The 13,034-nt window shown below is 54.7% G+C and overlaps 2 protein-coding genes and 1 long non-coding RNA gene across 5 annotated transcripts in view; 1 reads left to right on the forward strand and 2 right to left on the reverse strand.

Moving 5' to 3' along the window:
- The window catches only part of LOC140638084 (uncharacterized), a 29,037-nt gene extending 27,562 nt beyond the window's left edge, over nucleotides 1-1,475 (forward strand). Inside the window, exon 5 of the long non-coding RNA XR_012035265.1 lies at nucleotides 101-1,475. This is a non-coding gene — a long non-coding RNA (uncharacterized lncRNA). The remainder of the gene's footprint in view (nucleotides 1-100) is intronic.
- Nucleotides 1,457-3,682, reverse strand: LOC140638082 (ral guanine nucleotide dissociation stimulator-like). 2 transcript variants are annotated; one of them, XM_072834782.1, is made up of 6 exons: nucleotides 3,423-3,682; nucleotides 3,150-3,305; nucleotides 2,927-3,001; nucleotides 2,345-2,377; nucleotides 1,871-1,992; nucleotides 1,457-1,681 (listed from the first exon to the last, which is right to left on the reverse strand). In XM_072834782.1, the coding sequence occupies exons 1-6, from the start codon at nucleotides 3,456-3,458 to the stop codon at nucleotides 1,603-1,605; spliced, it is 501 nt and encodes a 166-aa protein (XP_072690883.1). In that variant the 5' UTR covers nucleotides 3,459-3,682; the 3' UTR covers nucleotides 1,457-1,602. The 2 variants fall into 2 exon arrangements, with proteins under 2 accessions (XP_072690883.1, XP_072690884.1); XM_072834783.1 differs by lacking the exon at nucleotides 3,150-3,305 and having other exon boundaries at nucleotides 3,423-3,678.
- Nucleotides 3,339-11,648, reverse strand: LOC140638081 (ral guanine nucleotide dissociation stimulator-like). Of its 2 annotated transcripts, none has more exons than XM_072834780.1 (9): nucleotides 11,460-11,648; nucleotides 10,866-10,973; nucleotides 7,244-7,428; nucleotides 6,712-6,905; nucleotides 6,277-6,563; nucleotides 5,285-5,500; nucleotides 4,825-4,928; nucleotides 3,725-4,324; nucleotides 3,339-3,494 (listed from the first exon to the last, which is right to left on the reverse strand). In XM_072834780.1, the coding sequence occupies exons 1-8, from the start codon at nucleotides 11,595-11,597 to the stop codon at nucleotides 4,231-4,233; spliced, it is 1,326 nt and encodes a 441-aa protein (XP_072690881.1). In that variant the 5' UTR covers nucleotides 11,598-11,648; the 3' UTR covers nucleotides 3,339-3,494; nucleotides 3,725-4,230. The 2 variants fall into 2 exon arrangements, with proteins under 2 accessions (XP_072690881.1, XP_072690882.1); XM_072834781.1 differs by having other exon boundaries at nucleotides 3,348-3,494; nucleotides 3,732-4,324.
- Between the last annotated feature and the right edge of the window lie 1,386 nt (nucleotides 11,649-13,034).

Raw genomic sequence — 13,034 nt, forward strand, 5'->3', positions numbered from 1 at the left:
GGGCAGGTGACCTGCGGACCCTCTTCTTCCACCCCCTTGCCCCCTGCCCCATTCGTATGGTAATTGATAGGAATATATTTATTGCCATTTGATCCTTCAGGTCATCAGCTTGGTGGCATTGCCCTCACGGAAGCCCCTGAATGCTCCTCTCTCATTCATCATCTATCAACGATCCAGACAGCAAAGGCTCATGAGCCCCCATGACATAACTGAAGTATAAGACCTAAGGCGTCAGGCTCAGTTAGCGATTCCAGACAAGACAGTGTAAGTGTGTACACTGAGCCTGAGTGTGCAAGCTGCTGAATGTCTGGGACCACGGACATCAGAACAACAAAGACCTGTCTCGCAGGGAGATTGTGTGGGTTTCTGCGGCCGAACCATTATTCTGGCAAGGGGGAGCCGATGTCTGACCCATCAGGTCCCAGCAGGGAAGAGCGGCCACTAGGCCCTCGACCAAGAAACTGGGGCCATCAGGGAATTGCTGCTTTCAAGAGAGCTGCCCAGGGAGGTACAGGGAGGCAGGAGATCTTAGCTCAGGAGTCAGCACAGGAGTTCATGGAAGCTGGCCCAGGTGTGGCCTTCATGTACACAAATATCTCTCCCCCTCATGCACACCAAGAGGGAAAAGGACGTCAGAGATCACTGTCAAGGACCCAGGAGAATTCCAGGCTTGGTCAGGGGTGAAGTTGGAACCCGAGAGCGAGACTGAGGATGGAAGCCGTGCCTGCCCTGAGGTCATCCACTAATGATCTTCCCCTGGCCTCATGCCGTCCATGTGCAGCACAGGGTCTCTTTACGTGTGTGCCCACTTTGGTGTTGATGCAATTGCAGAGGTTGACCTAGACGACTCCACGCTCCGAATAATGGGAATGGCAAACCCGAAACCCAAGCCAAAAGAATCCACATCAGAAGAAGTGGCAAGACAAAGTCCTCCTTCCTTGAAAGTGTACAAAGGGAGCCCCTGTCCTGGGCAGGAGAGGGTCCTGGCGGGCGGTCCCCTTCAGGACCCCCAGGTCAGGGGTGTTGCTGTTCCTGGGGAAGTCCCTGCACCCTCTGAATATCAGCAGCTCTGAGGGGTGTCTCTGCTGTCTGCCCAAGTTCCTGACACTGTCCTTTGGGGAAGGGGGCCTGGGGATGTGCTTCAGGAGCTGGGAGGAGGCTGGATCCTCTACTTCTTCCCACATCAGGAGCTGGGGACTCTGTAAGATTGCTCCTTTAAAATGAGCACAAGAGGGTCGCCTGGTAGCTCAGTGTCGGGGCCTCTGCCTCTGTCTCAGATCCTGACCCTGGAGCCCTGGGTTTCAGGCCCATGACCGACCCCCCACACGGAGCCCGCCTCTGTCTGTCCCTCGTCAATAAAGAAAACAATATCTGGATGGAAAAGATAGAAAATGACTATGAGACCTTTTGATTCTCTTAGATTCCAACAGGAAGCAAAAGACCCAAACGACTCCTGGACAGTAAAGCGGCTTTAATATCACAACATTGAAATCTTCCATTTATGAGTTAAGACCATGACATATCGTCCTCCCAATAGAAGAGGCGGGAGGAAGTGGTGTCGCACAGACGGGCCCCGTCCCCTTGAGGCCCCTGCACCTCGGCTCAGGCCTGAGGGTGACTGCGGCCGGCTCCTCCTGTCTGGTGGCCGGCTCGGGGCTCCAGCTGGCAGGACAGGGTGTAGCTGAGGACAGAGGGACACGTGTGAGTTGAGCAGGAGCTTCAGGTCCGGAGTCTCCCCTGGGATTTCCAAGGAGCTGGAGCCTGGAGCCCCAGCAGCAGGGCTGGAGGCCGCCCCGGGAGCCAAAGGAGAAGGATCCCTGAGGGGCCCCTGAGCAGGCCGCCCTCCCGCCCTCAGCCCTGGGGGCCTCACCTCTCCTCCTCGCTGAGCCACGTCCCAGACTGGAACCAGGCCCGGAACGGCTGCTCGGGCTCGATGCGGTACCGATCCGCGGCCACCTGGAGCAGCAGGATCTCGGTCAGGACTCGGTACTCCTGGGCCCGGAGAGAGGACGGGGGCATGAGGAGCCTGGGGGCGGCGAGGCCTTCGGGGGCTGCGCCCGGGGACAGGGGCCCGGGGCTGGTCTCTGACACGTGGCGACCCCCCATCCTGCACACTCCTCCCGTCCCAGCTGGTTCTCAGAGGGGAGCACACCCGGCCCAGCCCTGGCCAGGTGTCCCTGATGGCCGCGCCTCTGGCCTGGCCAACTGCGGGGACTTTCCCTTTCTCAGGGAACCGTCCCCGACAATGTGACAATGAGGGGATGGAGGCCCGGCGTGGTGCTCCCGGGGACCCCTCTGACAGCCCAGCCTCCCCCTCCGTGCGGGAGCTCAGAGAGAGCCTCACCTTGTTCTTCTTCCGGTGGTTGACCTCATTGCCCTGGAAAGCAGACAAGCACAGTCCATCGGGGAGAGGCCTCGGGTGCTACTGGGTGCCGCTACCCACCCCCACTCACGCCGCCCTAGGGCCAGGCACACAGGGGCCAGGACCCCGCAGTGACAGGCCTGCGATCCAGGCCAGGCCCCGGGTCCAGGGAAAGGAGACCTGGCGGGGAGGGAGCGGATCTGGCGTCCCGGAGCACAGGAGGGGAGGACAAAGCCTCAGGTGGGCAGGAGATGCGAGGCTCGCTAAGGGCCTGCTCAGGCCGGGGACCCTGACGTCACTCGGCCCCCACAGGCTGAGGCCCACCCAGCCTGACCTCGGCTGCTTGGCATTCGGGCCGCAGACTCGATCTCGGGACCCGTGACTTAGGTGCAGCCTCCCTCACTCCTCCCAGCCCTGGGCCCTGGACCCGCGCTCCCAGGGCAGCGGGGAGCCTTTCAGGAGGGGAGACTTGCCAAGGACGGAGAGCTCGGGGCTCGGCTCAGGGGCCCTGTGCTCCCCCACATCAGGACTCCGGCCCCCCGTCCCAGCCCCGGGCCCACGCACCTCCAGGTACTCCTCCATGGCAGTATCCAGCATGAAGAGCTCGGTGAGGAAGGTGCCCAGGAAGGGGACGACACCCTGTGTCGGGGCGGGGAAGGAATGAGGCCCTGCTCTCGGGTCCCCGGGGTCCCTCCCTGGGACAGGTCAGCACCCCGGCCCGCCCGCCCCAGCTCCCACGTGGTGCAGACCAGGACCCTTGGGGCCTCCCCTGGGCTCCCCCCCTCACCCTCCCACAACACCAGAGTCCTCCTAAGCGCGTCAAGGGCGAGCTGTAGGACATCGGGGTGTAGGTGCTCCGGGCCCTGCCACCACAGACACATTGTTTCCAGCTGTATAGACCCTCCTCCGGGTCACCTCGAAAGAAGGGTTGTCGAAGCTGTGGCTACGGGAGGCAGAGCTGGAGTCGGAAGGCCCCACCTGCCTTGATTTGGGGCCTTCCAGCTCTCTGGGGAGAACCCTCTCCTCTGGGCTCGAGGCCACGGATCCGGGGCTCGCTCACCTGCTGCTGCTGCCGCCTCTTCCATGCTGTCTGCATGTTGATCCCCAGGGCTCCAAGCTTAGCCGGCCGGTCCTGTAGGGCCAAGGACAAGTTCCTCAAGACCGTGATCACCTCGGGCCACTACTCCCACCAAACTTTCTTTTTTCTTTTCTTTTTATGTATATATTTATTTCTAATGCTGTTCATTTTGCCAACATATAGAATAACACCCAGTGCTCATGCCATCAGGTGCCCCTCCCAGTGCCCGTCACCCAGTCGCCCCCACACCCCGCCCACCTCCCCTTCCACCACCCATCTTTGACCTCACACCCTGGACATCGACCAGAAGCAGAGGGTAGCCGCGACGTCCTCCTTCAGCCTCCCGTGAGGGATTCCAGAACAACCTCAGCTCCAGCATTCACTCCCTGTGTGACCTGGAGCTTGCAGCCTGGCCTCCCTGAGCCTGGTTCCTCACTGGGAAAGGGGCGAATTCCAGCTCCCTCCCTCGGTCTCCCGAGGACCCAGGGTCCTATTCCTACCATCCCCGTTGGGGCCCTCATCCCATTCAAATCCCTCGATGGGCGCAGGCCTGTCCTCTGGGCTCTCCAGTTCGGGAGAGGCCCCCATCGGGACCGGCTGGCGACAGGGAGCGCGAGGGTCCAGCTCAGGGATCCTGGTTGAGCAGCAGCTGCTTTTCCACCCCTGGTGGATTTTTCACCCCAGGCTGCGTCCACGTTCATGCCAAAGGCTTCACTCGCCGAAGGAATGCTCCGGGCCAGTCCCTAATTCAGTCACGTAGGACACCGTTGCTCCCACGCCGCCTCTCTTTCTATCCCAACACCTCCCATACTACCTTGAGAAGCAGGTTCCTGCTCTGGGGATTGTCCTGGGAGCACAGTTTTTCAAATGCTTGAATCTTCTTCCTGAGGAGAGAGAAAGAAGGCAGGACGGATGTTGGAACACTAGGTTCGGGTTGAGGGCAGACCCTGTGATCTGAGACCTCGAAGGATTTCAACTGCTGGATCAGGGTTTCCTTGGGTTCCTCTGAGCACTCAGGTCGTTGAAGGACACGGGAGGGAGCTCTTTGGAGGGTCATCCGGTGCATCCGATGCCCTATTAATTGAACAGCTCTGCTTTGGTCAGTTTTGGTTTCAATTGCGAAGAGACTCTAGTTGCTGTCATGTTCGCATCCAAAACCTTGTACCTCAGCTCAGCCCAGACTCCCCAAATGGGGACATTTGGAGGCATGGTGGCCTCTTGGCCAGGAAGCCTGAGAAAATCCCCTGCCCGCCTGCCCACCCACATCCTGTTGTCATGGATTCCTGCCTACTAGGAAGTCCAGGGTGACCGAGGAAGCCAGAAAGGACAGGCCTATGGGACATCTCTCATCGTTCATGGTCCTTCTGGAGCAAGGACCCCTCACCTGGAAACTTTGGCCCATGTGTTCTTCAGGCGGTGAATTGAGACACTCTGCAGAGCCGAGAGGATGGCGTGCAGGGAGGAGTAGTTCCGTAATGTTCGGCAGGCCTGGGGAGGAAGAGCATGAGGTGTCAGGTGGCCAGCAGGAGCCCTGTCTGCTGGAGAGCTGCACTCTGCTCAGTGTCAGTCTCCTCTCCTGCATGAGACGGATGTGCAGGGGCCTACAGAAGGGCGCATGGAGGACCCCCCGAGGAGCCCTGCTGGGGAGAGGCGGCATTTCCCTTCCCTCCAAGGAAAGAGTCATGTGGGAACTGAGCATCCCAACATCAGGCCATGCAAGGGATGGGCAGCATGTTCCCGGGAAGAAGAACTCAGAGCAGAGACTTCAACCTTGAGGAATGATCAAGGGAAGAGCAGTTGCCAGGCTCAGAAGAGCAGGTCAGCCGGGCCTCCCGTAGGCTGACCTTGGCCACCTTGATCCAGTGCTCCACCACCTCCGCCCTGTCCCGGGCCGTCATGCGTGCGTTGCCAAGGCAGGTGGTGATGACGCAGTTGGCCACGTTGTTGAACTGGGTGACGGTGGCACTGACTGTGCATGTCCGGTGCTCATATCCAGGCTCATTTCTCTTGGACCAGATGGAGCCCAGGCACTGTTGGGGCTGCACCTTCTTGAAAAGATCCTAGAGAATAGGGGGACGCTCGCTCACACAGCCATTGCACATGCAGGATTCATGTCCTACATAGGGGTCCCCTGTCAGAGCCGGGGCTCAGCCAGCACAGAAAGTGGCCTGACCCAGTTAGAGTCCCTGGACTGCCCTCCATTGCTCTTCCCTGAGGGAGCCCAGTGCAGGATGAACGAGGAGCAGGTACTGCCAGGGGGTGGTAGGGGGGCAGGAGGGCTCTGTACCCTGATCATCCCCACTAACTTCAAGTTACAGGTGGCAGTTTAAGGGGGATCCTCAGGGGGCATCTTCCCCTCCCACTGTTCATGCCCTGGCCCTCCTCCTCTCTCAACAGCACATTCTCACAGAGTGGGGGGCAGCCACACATTTGTCTGCCTCCCTGAACTTCGGTTTCCATTAGATGCCTAATAAGTGTGGGGTGCTCGGCCTCCAAGGCAGGTGCGTGGTGAGTAGTGGGCTCGGCCGCACACAGTGAGTTGCCCCCGCTGCCCGCCCAGGACCAGGGCCTGCCCCTTTACGTATCACTTCTGGCTCATGTAATCGACACAGGGACTCTGGGTCAGTCCATCCCATGGTCTAGCTCCACAGTCTGCAGCTGGACAGTGAGAGCAAGGGTTTGAGGAACTGGACAGGGTGAGGTGGTTGGTAAGGGATGGAGCTGAGATCTGGACCCCGACCACACAAGTGCGCATCAGGGAAAGGCAGGACTGGGGCAGATGACAGCAGGAAGCAAGCCTGCCCCGGCCCCCCGGCCTGGGCGCCCCGCTGCTCACCGCGTCTATGGAGGTCAACTGCTCTGCCACCAGCTTGGGAGGGAAGGCCATGAGCCCAGGCTGCTCCTCATGCCGCTGGTGCGCGGGGGTTCCCCAGTGGCAGGTGGCCTCTGGGGCTGGAGGTGGCTCCGTCTTTGTGCTTAGGGAAGGAGTGTCAGTCCCCACGAAGGCTGGTGGTGGAACTGACTGCAGTTCAGGACCCGGTACACGTGAGGAAGGCACCAGCTCTTGTTTCAGGTCTGGAGGAGCCGACGGAGGAGACGCCGGAAGGAGCCGTGGAGCTGGCACTGGGACAGGATAAGGAGAAATGTTTGTCCACAGGGCTGACTTGCCCCATGTCCTTCCAGAAACAGGGCAGAGTCCATGGCCGATAGAGAAACACGCAGCCCCTGAACCCCATCCCAGATAGTCTGCCCAGCTTGCAATCCCCCTTACCCTCTGACTCTGCGTCTGCCTCCGTGAGCTGCAGAAGTTGCCGTGGCATCACGATAATGGGGGCATGGCAATACAGGGCATACAGGTTTGCCTGCACCCAGGACTCCTGTACATCGAAGCAGGCCTGGTGCAGGGACGGCCAGGTGTCCTGCAGATTCCGGTCAGGCCAGGTCCCCGAGATGGGAGAGAGGGTGCTGGGGAGAGTCAGGTGCGGAGCCGCATCAGAGCATGGCCTTTCATGCCATGTGGTACTCGCATAGCACCATTCTTTGTGTAGGGGTCCCCGAGAATGTCCTCAGCATGACTTCCAACCCCCCTGTCGCTGGCCTTGCAGTAGATGACCTGGTCATCCAGAAAACCTGTCTGAGTCTGGTGTTTCTACTTCTTCTCTCTTCTCAATGGCCAAGGGCCTCCTCTACTGCATCCTCCACGCACACCGGATTTGGGGCTTAGGTTTGTGGCAGATTGGTGAGTGGTCTGCTCGCCAAAGCTTCTGTTCTTGGCCCCAGTGGTGTATGGGGTGGTCACTCACCTAGAGAATTGCTGGCCCAGGACTCGTTGGGCTGTGGTGAACACTTGGTAGAGACAAGAAAGGACTGGGTTGATGATGAGGCTTCTGTCCTGGAAGGATGGCACCAAGGACTGTAGAAAATCATCCATTCTCCCTTCTCTGAGCGTCAGCATGGTCCTGGCCTCACTCACGGATAGGGTTGATTGCTTTTCACACCAGAGACACAAGGAGGGGCACTGTAGTCAGCCTCCAAACCGGGAACCACTGGGAAGATCAAGGTCTGGCGCCCCGCCCACAGACTCCCAACCCCTCAGAAAGTTGCACAGGACAAGGGACTCGAGTGCCCACACAGAAAATGGTTCGAGGCTTCAAAGTACCACTGGTTTTAGAGAAGACATGGTAAAGCATTGGCCACTTCAACACGTTCTGTTAGCCGAGCAACAACAGCATTCCTCTCAACTACTAGCTCTTACGAAGACCAGGATGCCACAGAGTCTTCAGTTACATCCCAACTGCCACGAGAACACAGAGGCCTAGACCCTCAAATGCTGTTCAAGTTCATATACATTGGGGTGAGAAGAGACCAGAGCGTGGGCTGCATGGGGTTTCCCTTAAGCGGATGTGGCTTCGGCTGTCCCTGACCTAGGAGGAAGGCTCAAGGGAAAATTCCCTTCTCCTGCAGGGCCCAAGGGTGTCAGTTTTTTCTAGAGTAGGCTCTGGGCATGCCCTGATCCTCTCTGCGTGTGGATTGACCATGAATGGGGGCCTGCTCTCACTGCAGGCCTTTAATGGATGTGGTTGGTGGCCTGATCCCCTTCTGCTTGTCAGGGGAGATGGAGGAGTTGAACTCTTGGATGAGCACCTCATCCAAGCGTTCCTGGGTGGATCATTCCAAAAAGAGCCAGCTACTGGTGCCAGGAGGCATCAGAGGCCTTCCCCCTCATCTGGGGTTCCAGGTTATGGCAGGTCTAGCAACCCAAACAGTCTGTGGGGACACATAAGGTGCTCCTTGCAGGACTGCAGAGATGGCAAGAGAATGGCATTAGGTCAAAGGCCAGGGCCTTGAGAGTCTGAATGCCTGTGGCAGACGGCCCCATTGATGGAGGACTACGAAGATCTATCAGGATACAGCTCATGAGCTGTTGGGCCTACAATGATCTGATATGTTCTGAGAGACGACATGTTATTGAGAAACATATAGGGAGAAACTATGTAAACATTTGATATGAAAACATATAGGATGACTTCATCCCGCCCTTGCTTTTGTGTTAAATCACCCTCCTTAGTGTGATGATTTGGAAGGGCTCAGAGAAGGTCGGCAGGGACGGTGGAGCTGGCTTCTCCAAAGCATATCTGGGACTAGTAGGTGAAATAATAAAAACAGAAGACAGAAGATACTCTACGTAGAAAACCCAAAAGCCTCCACCTCAAGATTGCTAGAACTCATACAATTTGAGCAATTTGGTAGCGTGGCAGGGTACAAAATCAATGCCCAGAAATCAGTGGCATTTCTCTACACTACCAATGAGACTGAAGAAAGTGAACTTAAGGAGTCAATCCCATTTACAATTGCACCCAAAAGCATAAGATACCTAGGAATAAACCTAACTAAAGAGGTAAAGGATCTATACCCTAAAAACTACAGAACACATCTGAAGGAAATAGAGGAAGACACAAAGAGATGGAAAAATATTCCATGCTCATGGATTGGCAGAATTGATATTGTGAAAATGTCCATGTTACCCAGGGCAATGTACACGTTTAATGCAATCCCTATCAAAATACCGTGGCCTTTCTTCAGAGTTAGAACAAATTATTTTAAGGTTTGTGTGCAATCCGAAAAGACAGGGGAATCGCCAGGGGAATTTTAAAAAAGAAAACCATAGCTGGGGGCATCACAATGCCAGATTTCAGAGTGTACTACAAAGCTGTGGTCATCAAGACAGTGTGGTCCTGGCACAAAAACAGACACATAGATCAATGGAACAGAATAGAGAACCCAGAAGTGGACCCTGAACTTTACGGTCAACTAATATTCGATAAGGTGGAAAGACGATCCACTGGAAGAAAGACAGTCTCTTCAATAAATGGTGCTGGGAAAATTGGACATCCACATGCAGAAGAATGAAACTAGACCACTCTCTTGCAGCAGACACAAAATTGAACTCAAAATGGATGAAAGATCTAAATGTGAGACAAGATTCCATCAAAATCCTAGAGGAGAACACAGGCAACACCCTTTTTGAACTCGGCCACAGTAACTTCTTGCAAGATACATCCACGAAGGCAAAAGAAAAAAAAGCAAACATGAACTATTGGGACTTCATCAAGATAAGAAGCTTTTGCACAGCAAAGGATACAGTCAACAATACTCAAAGACAACCTACAGAGTGGGAGAAGAGATTTGCAAATGACGTATCAGATCAAGGGCTAGTTTCCTAGATCTATAAAGAACTTATTCAACTCAACAGCAAAGAAACAAACAATCCAATCATGAAATGGGCAAAAGACATGAAGAGAAATCTCACAGAGGAAGACACAGACGTGGCCAACACGCACATGAGAAAATGCTCTGCATCACTTGCCATCAGGGAAATACAAATCAAAGCCACAATGAGATACCACCTCGCCCCAGTGAGAATGGGGAAAATTCACAAAGCAGGAAACCACAAATGTTGGAGAGGATGTGGAGAAAAGGGAACCCTCTTACACTGTTGGTGGGAATGTGACCTGGTGCCGCCACTCTGGAAAAGTGTGTGGAGGTTCCTCAAAGAGTTAAAAACAGACCTGCCCTACGACCCTGCAATTGCAGTGTTGGGGATTTACCCCAAAGATACAGATGCAGTGAGACGCCAGGACACCTGCATCCTAATGTTCACAGCAGCAATGTCCACAATAGCCAAACTGTGGAAGGAGCCTCAGTGACCATCGAAAGCGAACGGATAAAGAAGCTGTGGTTTATGTATACAATGGAATATTCCTCAGCCGTTAGAAATGACAAATACCCATCATTTGCTTCGACGTGGATGGAACTGGAGGGTATTATGCTGAGTGAAGTAAGTCAGTCGGAGAAGGACAAACAGTGTATGTTCTCATCCATTTGGGGAATATAAATAATAGTGAAAGGGAATATAAGGGAAGGGAGAAGAAATGTGTGGGAAATATCAGAAAGGGAGACAGAACATAAAGACTGCTAACTCTGGGAAAAGAGCTAGGGGTGGTGGAAGGGGAGGAGGGCAGGGGGTGTGGGTGAGTGGGTGACGGTCACTGAGGGGGGCACTCGACGGGATGAGCACTGGGTGTTATTCTGTATGTTGGCAAACTGAACACCAATAAAAACAACTTTATTATAAAAAAAAAAAAACAGGAGTAGAATGCAAAGATACTCATGGCTTTGGGAAAACAAAACAAAACAAAGCCCTCCAATTCCTCAAAACATGAACTATATCCTGCACCACTCCAACACAGGTGAAGAGTGTCCTCCCACATCCCACGTAGCTGGAGGCTAGGCGTAGAGGTTCAGATCTCTCTGCGGTTGGGCCTGTGGGACACTCATGTGGACACACTAGGGGAGGGCCCCAGCTTTCTCTCCTCATTCGTGTGGGGGCCATATTTCTGGGGTGAGCCCTCTTCCGTTTCTTACCTCAGAGCAGCACCGATCCCTGTTTGTCGGGAGCACCAGATCATTGTCTAGGGAGCTGGAATAGTTGAAGCCAGAGACCATCTCTTCCAAGACCTCCTGGGTGCAGCTCTGCAAATAGAGTGCCCCGTAAATACAGGGCCAAGAGACCTTAGGGTCCTCCCGCGACATCACCCCCAGGGGACACCTGCATTAGAAACCACGTTCTCCTGTTCAGGCCAGAGGGGCAGCTGTGGAGACATCTGGCAAGGAGGAAGCCAGATGAAAGAGGCTCTTGGGCTCATGACTCCCATACTGGGAGTTGAGCTTGGTCCCCAGGACCCCCCTTCTCATCTGCCTGCTATGGCCTGGGGTCTGAACATCAAAGGTGTGTCAGGCTGCCAACAGCTGGCAGCTGGTTTGTGCCCAGAAGGGCATGTTCCTCTCCTCGGTCCCCTCTACACTCGCACACACACATACACACACACACCCAGACACACTCACACACGCATAAACACACAGACACACACACAAGGAGGTGGCAGAGGTGGGAGCCCGCTCAGCTGAGATCACAGTGTGCCTGCTCTCCAGTGGCCTCCCCAGGTTGCCTTGTTGTACCTGTTGAGGTCTCCTGCCACATAAGCAGAAACGTCGGAGAAGAGGGCCGAGCTGACGTCGACAGCTACGTGAACATCTCTCACTCTGGACTCTCCAGAGCCCAGAGCAACTCAAAGTAGGACAACAGCAAGAGGACATCTTGTTCTCTCAACCGTCTCCAGTAAAGTGAGCGGTTGTGGAATGCAGGTGCCTGGTTACCAGAGTTCCAAATCAGTTGCAGGCCTGTCACCAAGGAAGTGACATCACTTTTTCAAGATACTGGGACCTGGGCCCCTTCCTCCAGTCAGCCCTATCCAGAGCCCCTTCTTGGCAGATGAATGCTTACCCCATGCCATCCCCTTAGCTTTACATCATGTGCCAAGAAATGCCATAGACACAACCCACTGAACATGCAATGAGGTCTACCCGTGAGGACACGGAGCTGAATTCAGACCTTTATTTCTGAGTTTTCTCAGTGCTATGTCATACCTAACCCACTGGGTCTCTCAAATAGTTCACAGTTTCCCAACCTGCACTGTGGAGATCAGCCTGGAATCTCCTAGAATCTACTTCCTAGGCACATCACCAGGGGTCTATGCATGATATTTATAAGGCGTGTGGGCTGGTACCCAGTGTATCTGAAGCACAGATATACGGATGGAAGATTGACCAGAAGGGGTGGGATGAGCCATGGAGCACCGCTTGGCAGAGGCCTGGGCTCCAGCAATGGAATATCACAATAGCAGGTTCCTCTGGCCTCATTTCGATGGGCGCACCACGATGTGGTGGTAACGCTCCAGGAGCCAGACAGGGTCTGAGGCTAGGACTTCCAGTACTATGTTGACTAGCAGTGGTGAGAGTGGACATCCCTGTCTCATTCCTGGTCTTAGGGGAAAGGCTCCCAGTGCTTCCCCATTGAGAATGATATTTGCTGTGGGCTCTTGGTAGATGGCTCTTAAGAGTTAAGGAGTGTCCCCACCGTCCCTACACTCTGAAGAGTTTTCATCAGGAATGGAGGCGGTATTTTGTCAAATGCTTTCTCTGCATCTATGGAGAGGATCCCATGGTTCTTGTTTTTTCTCTTGCTGATATGACCAATCACATTGATTGCTTTAGAGTGTTGAACCAGCCTTGCATCCCGGGCATAAATCCCACTTGGTCATGGTGAACAATCCTCTTAATGTCGCATTGGATCCTATTGGCTAGTATCTTGTTGAGAATGTTTCCGTCCATGTTCATCAGGGATATGGGTCTATAATTCTCCTTTCTGCTGGGTTCGTTGTCTAGTTTTGGAATAAAGGCGATGCTGGCCTCAGAGAACGAGTTTGGAAGTACCCCGTCTCTTTCTATCATTCCGCACAGCTTTAGTAGAATAGGTATGGTTTCTCCTTTCACGTTTGACAGAATTCCCCAGGGAAGCCCTCTGGCCTTGGACTTTTGTGTCTTGGGAGGTTTTTGATGACGGCTTCAATTTCCTCCCTGGTTATTGGCCTGTCAGGTTTTCTATTTCTTTCTGTTCCAGTTTTGGTCGTTTGTGGTTTCCCAGAAATGCGTCTATTTCTTCTATATTGTCTAATTTATTGGTGTATTGCTGCT

Source organism: Canis lupus, chromosome 8, assembly GCF_048164855.1.
Source record: "Canis lupus baileyi chromosome 8, mCanLup2.hap1, whole genome shotgun sequence".
NCBI classification, from domain to species: Eukaryota; Metazoa; Chordata; class Mammalia; order Carnivora; family Canidae; genus Canis; species Canis lupus.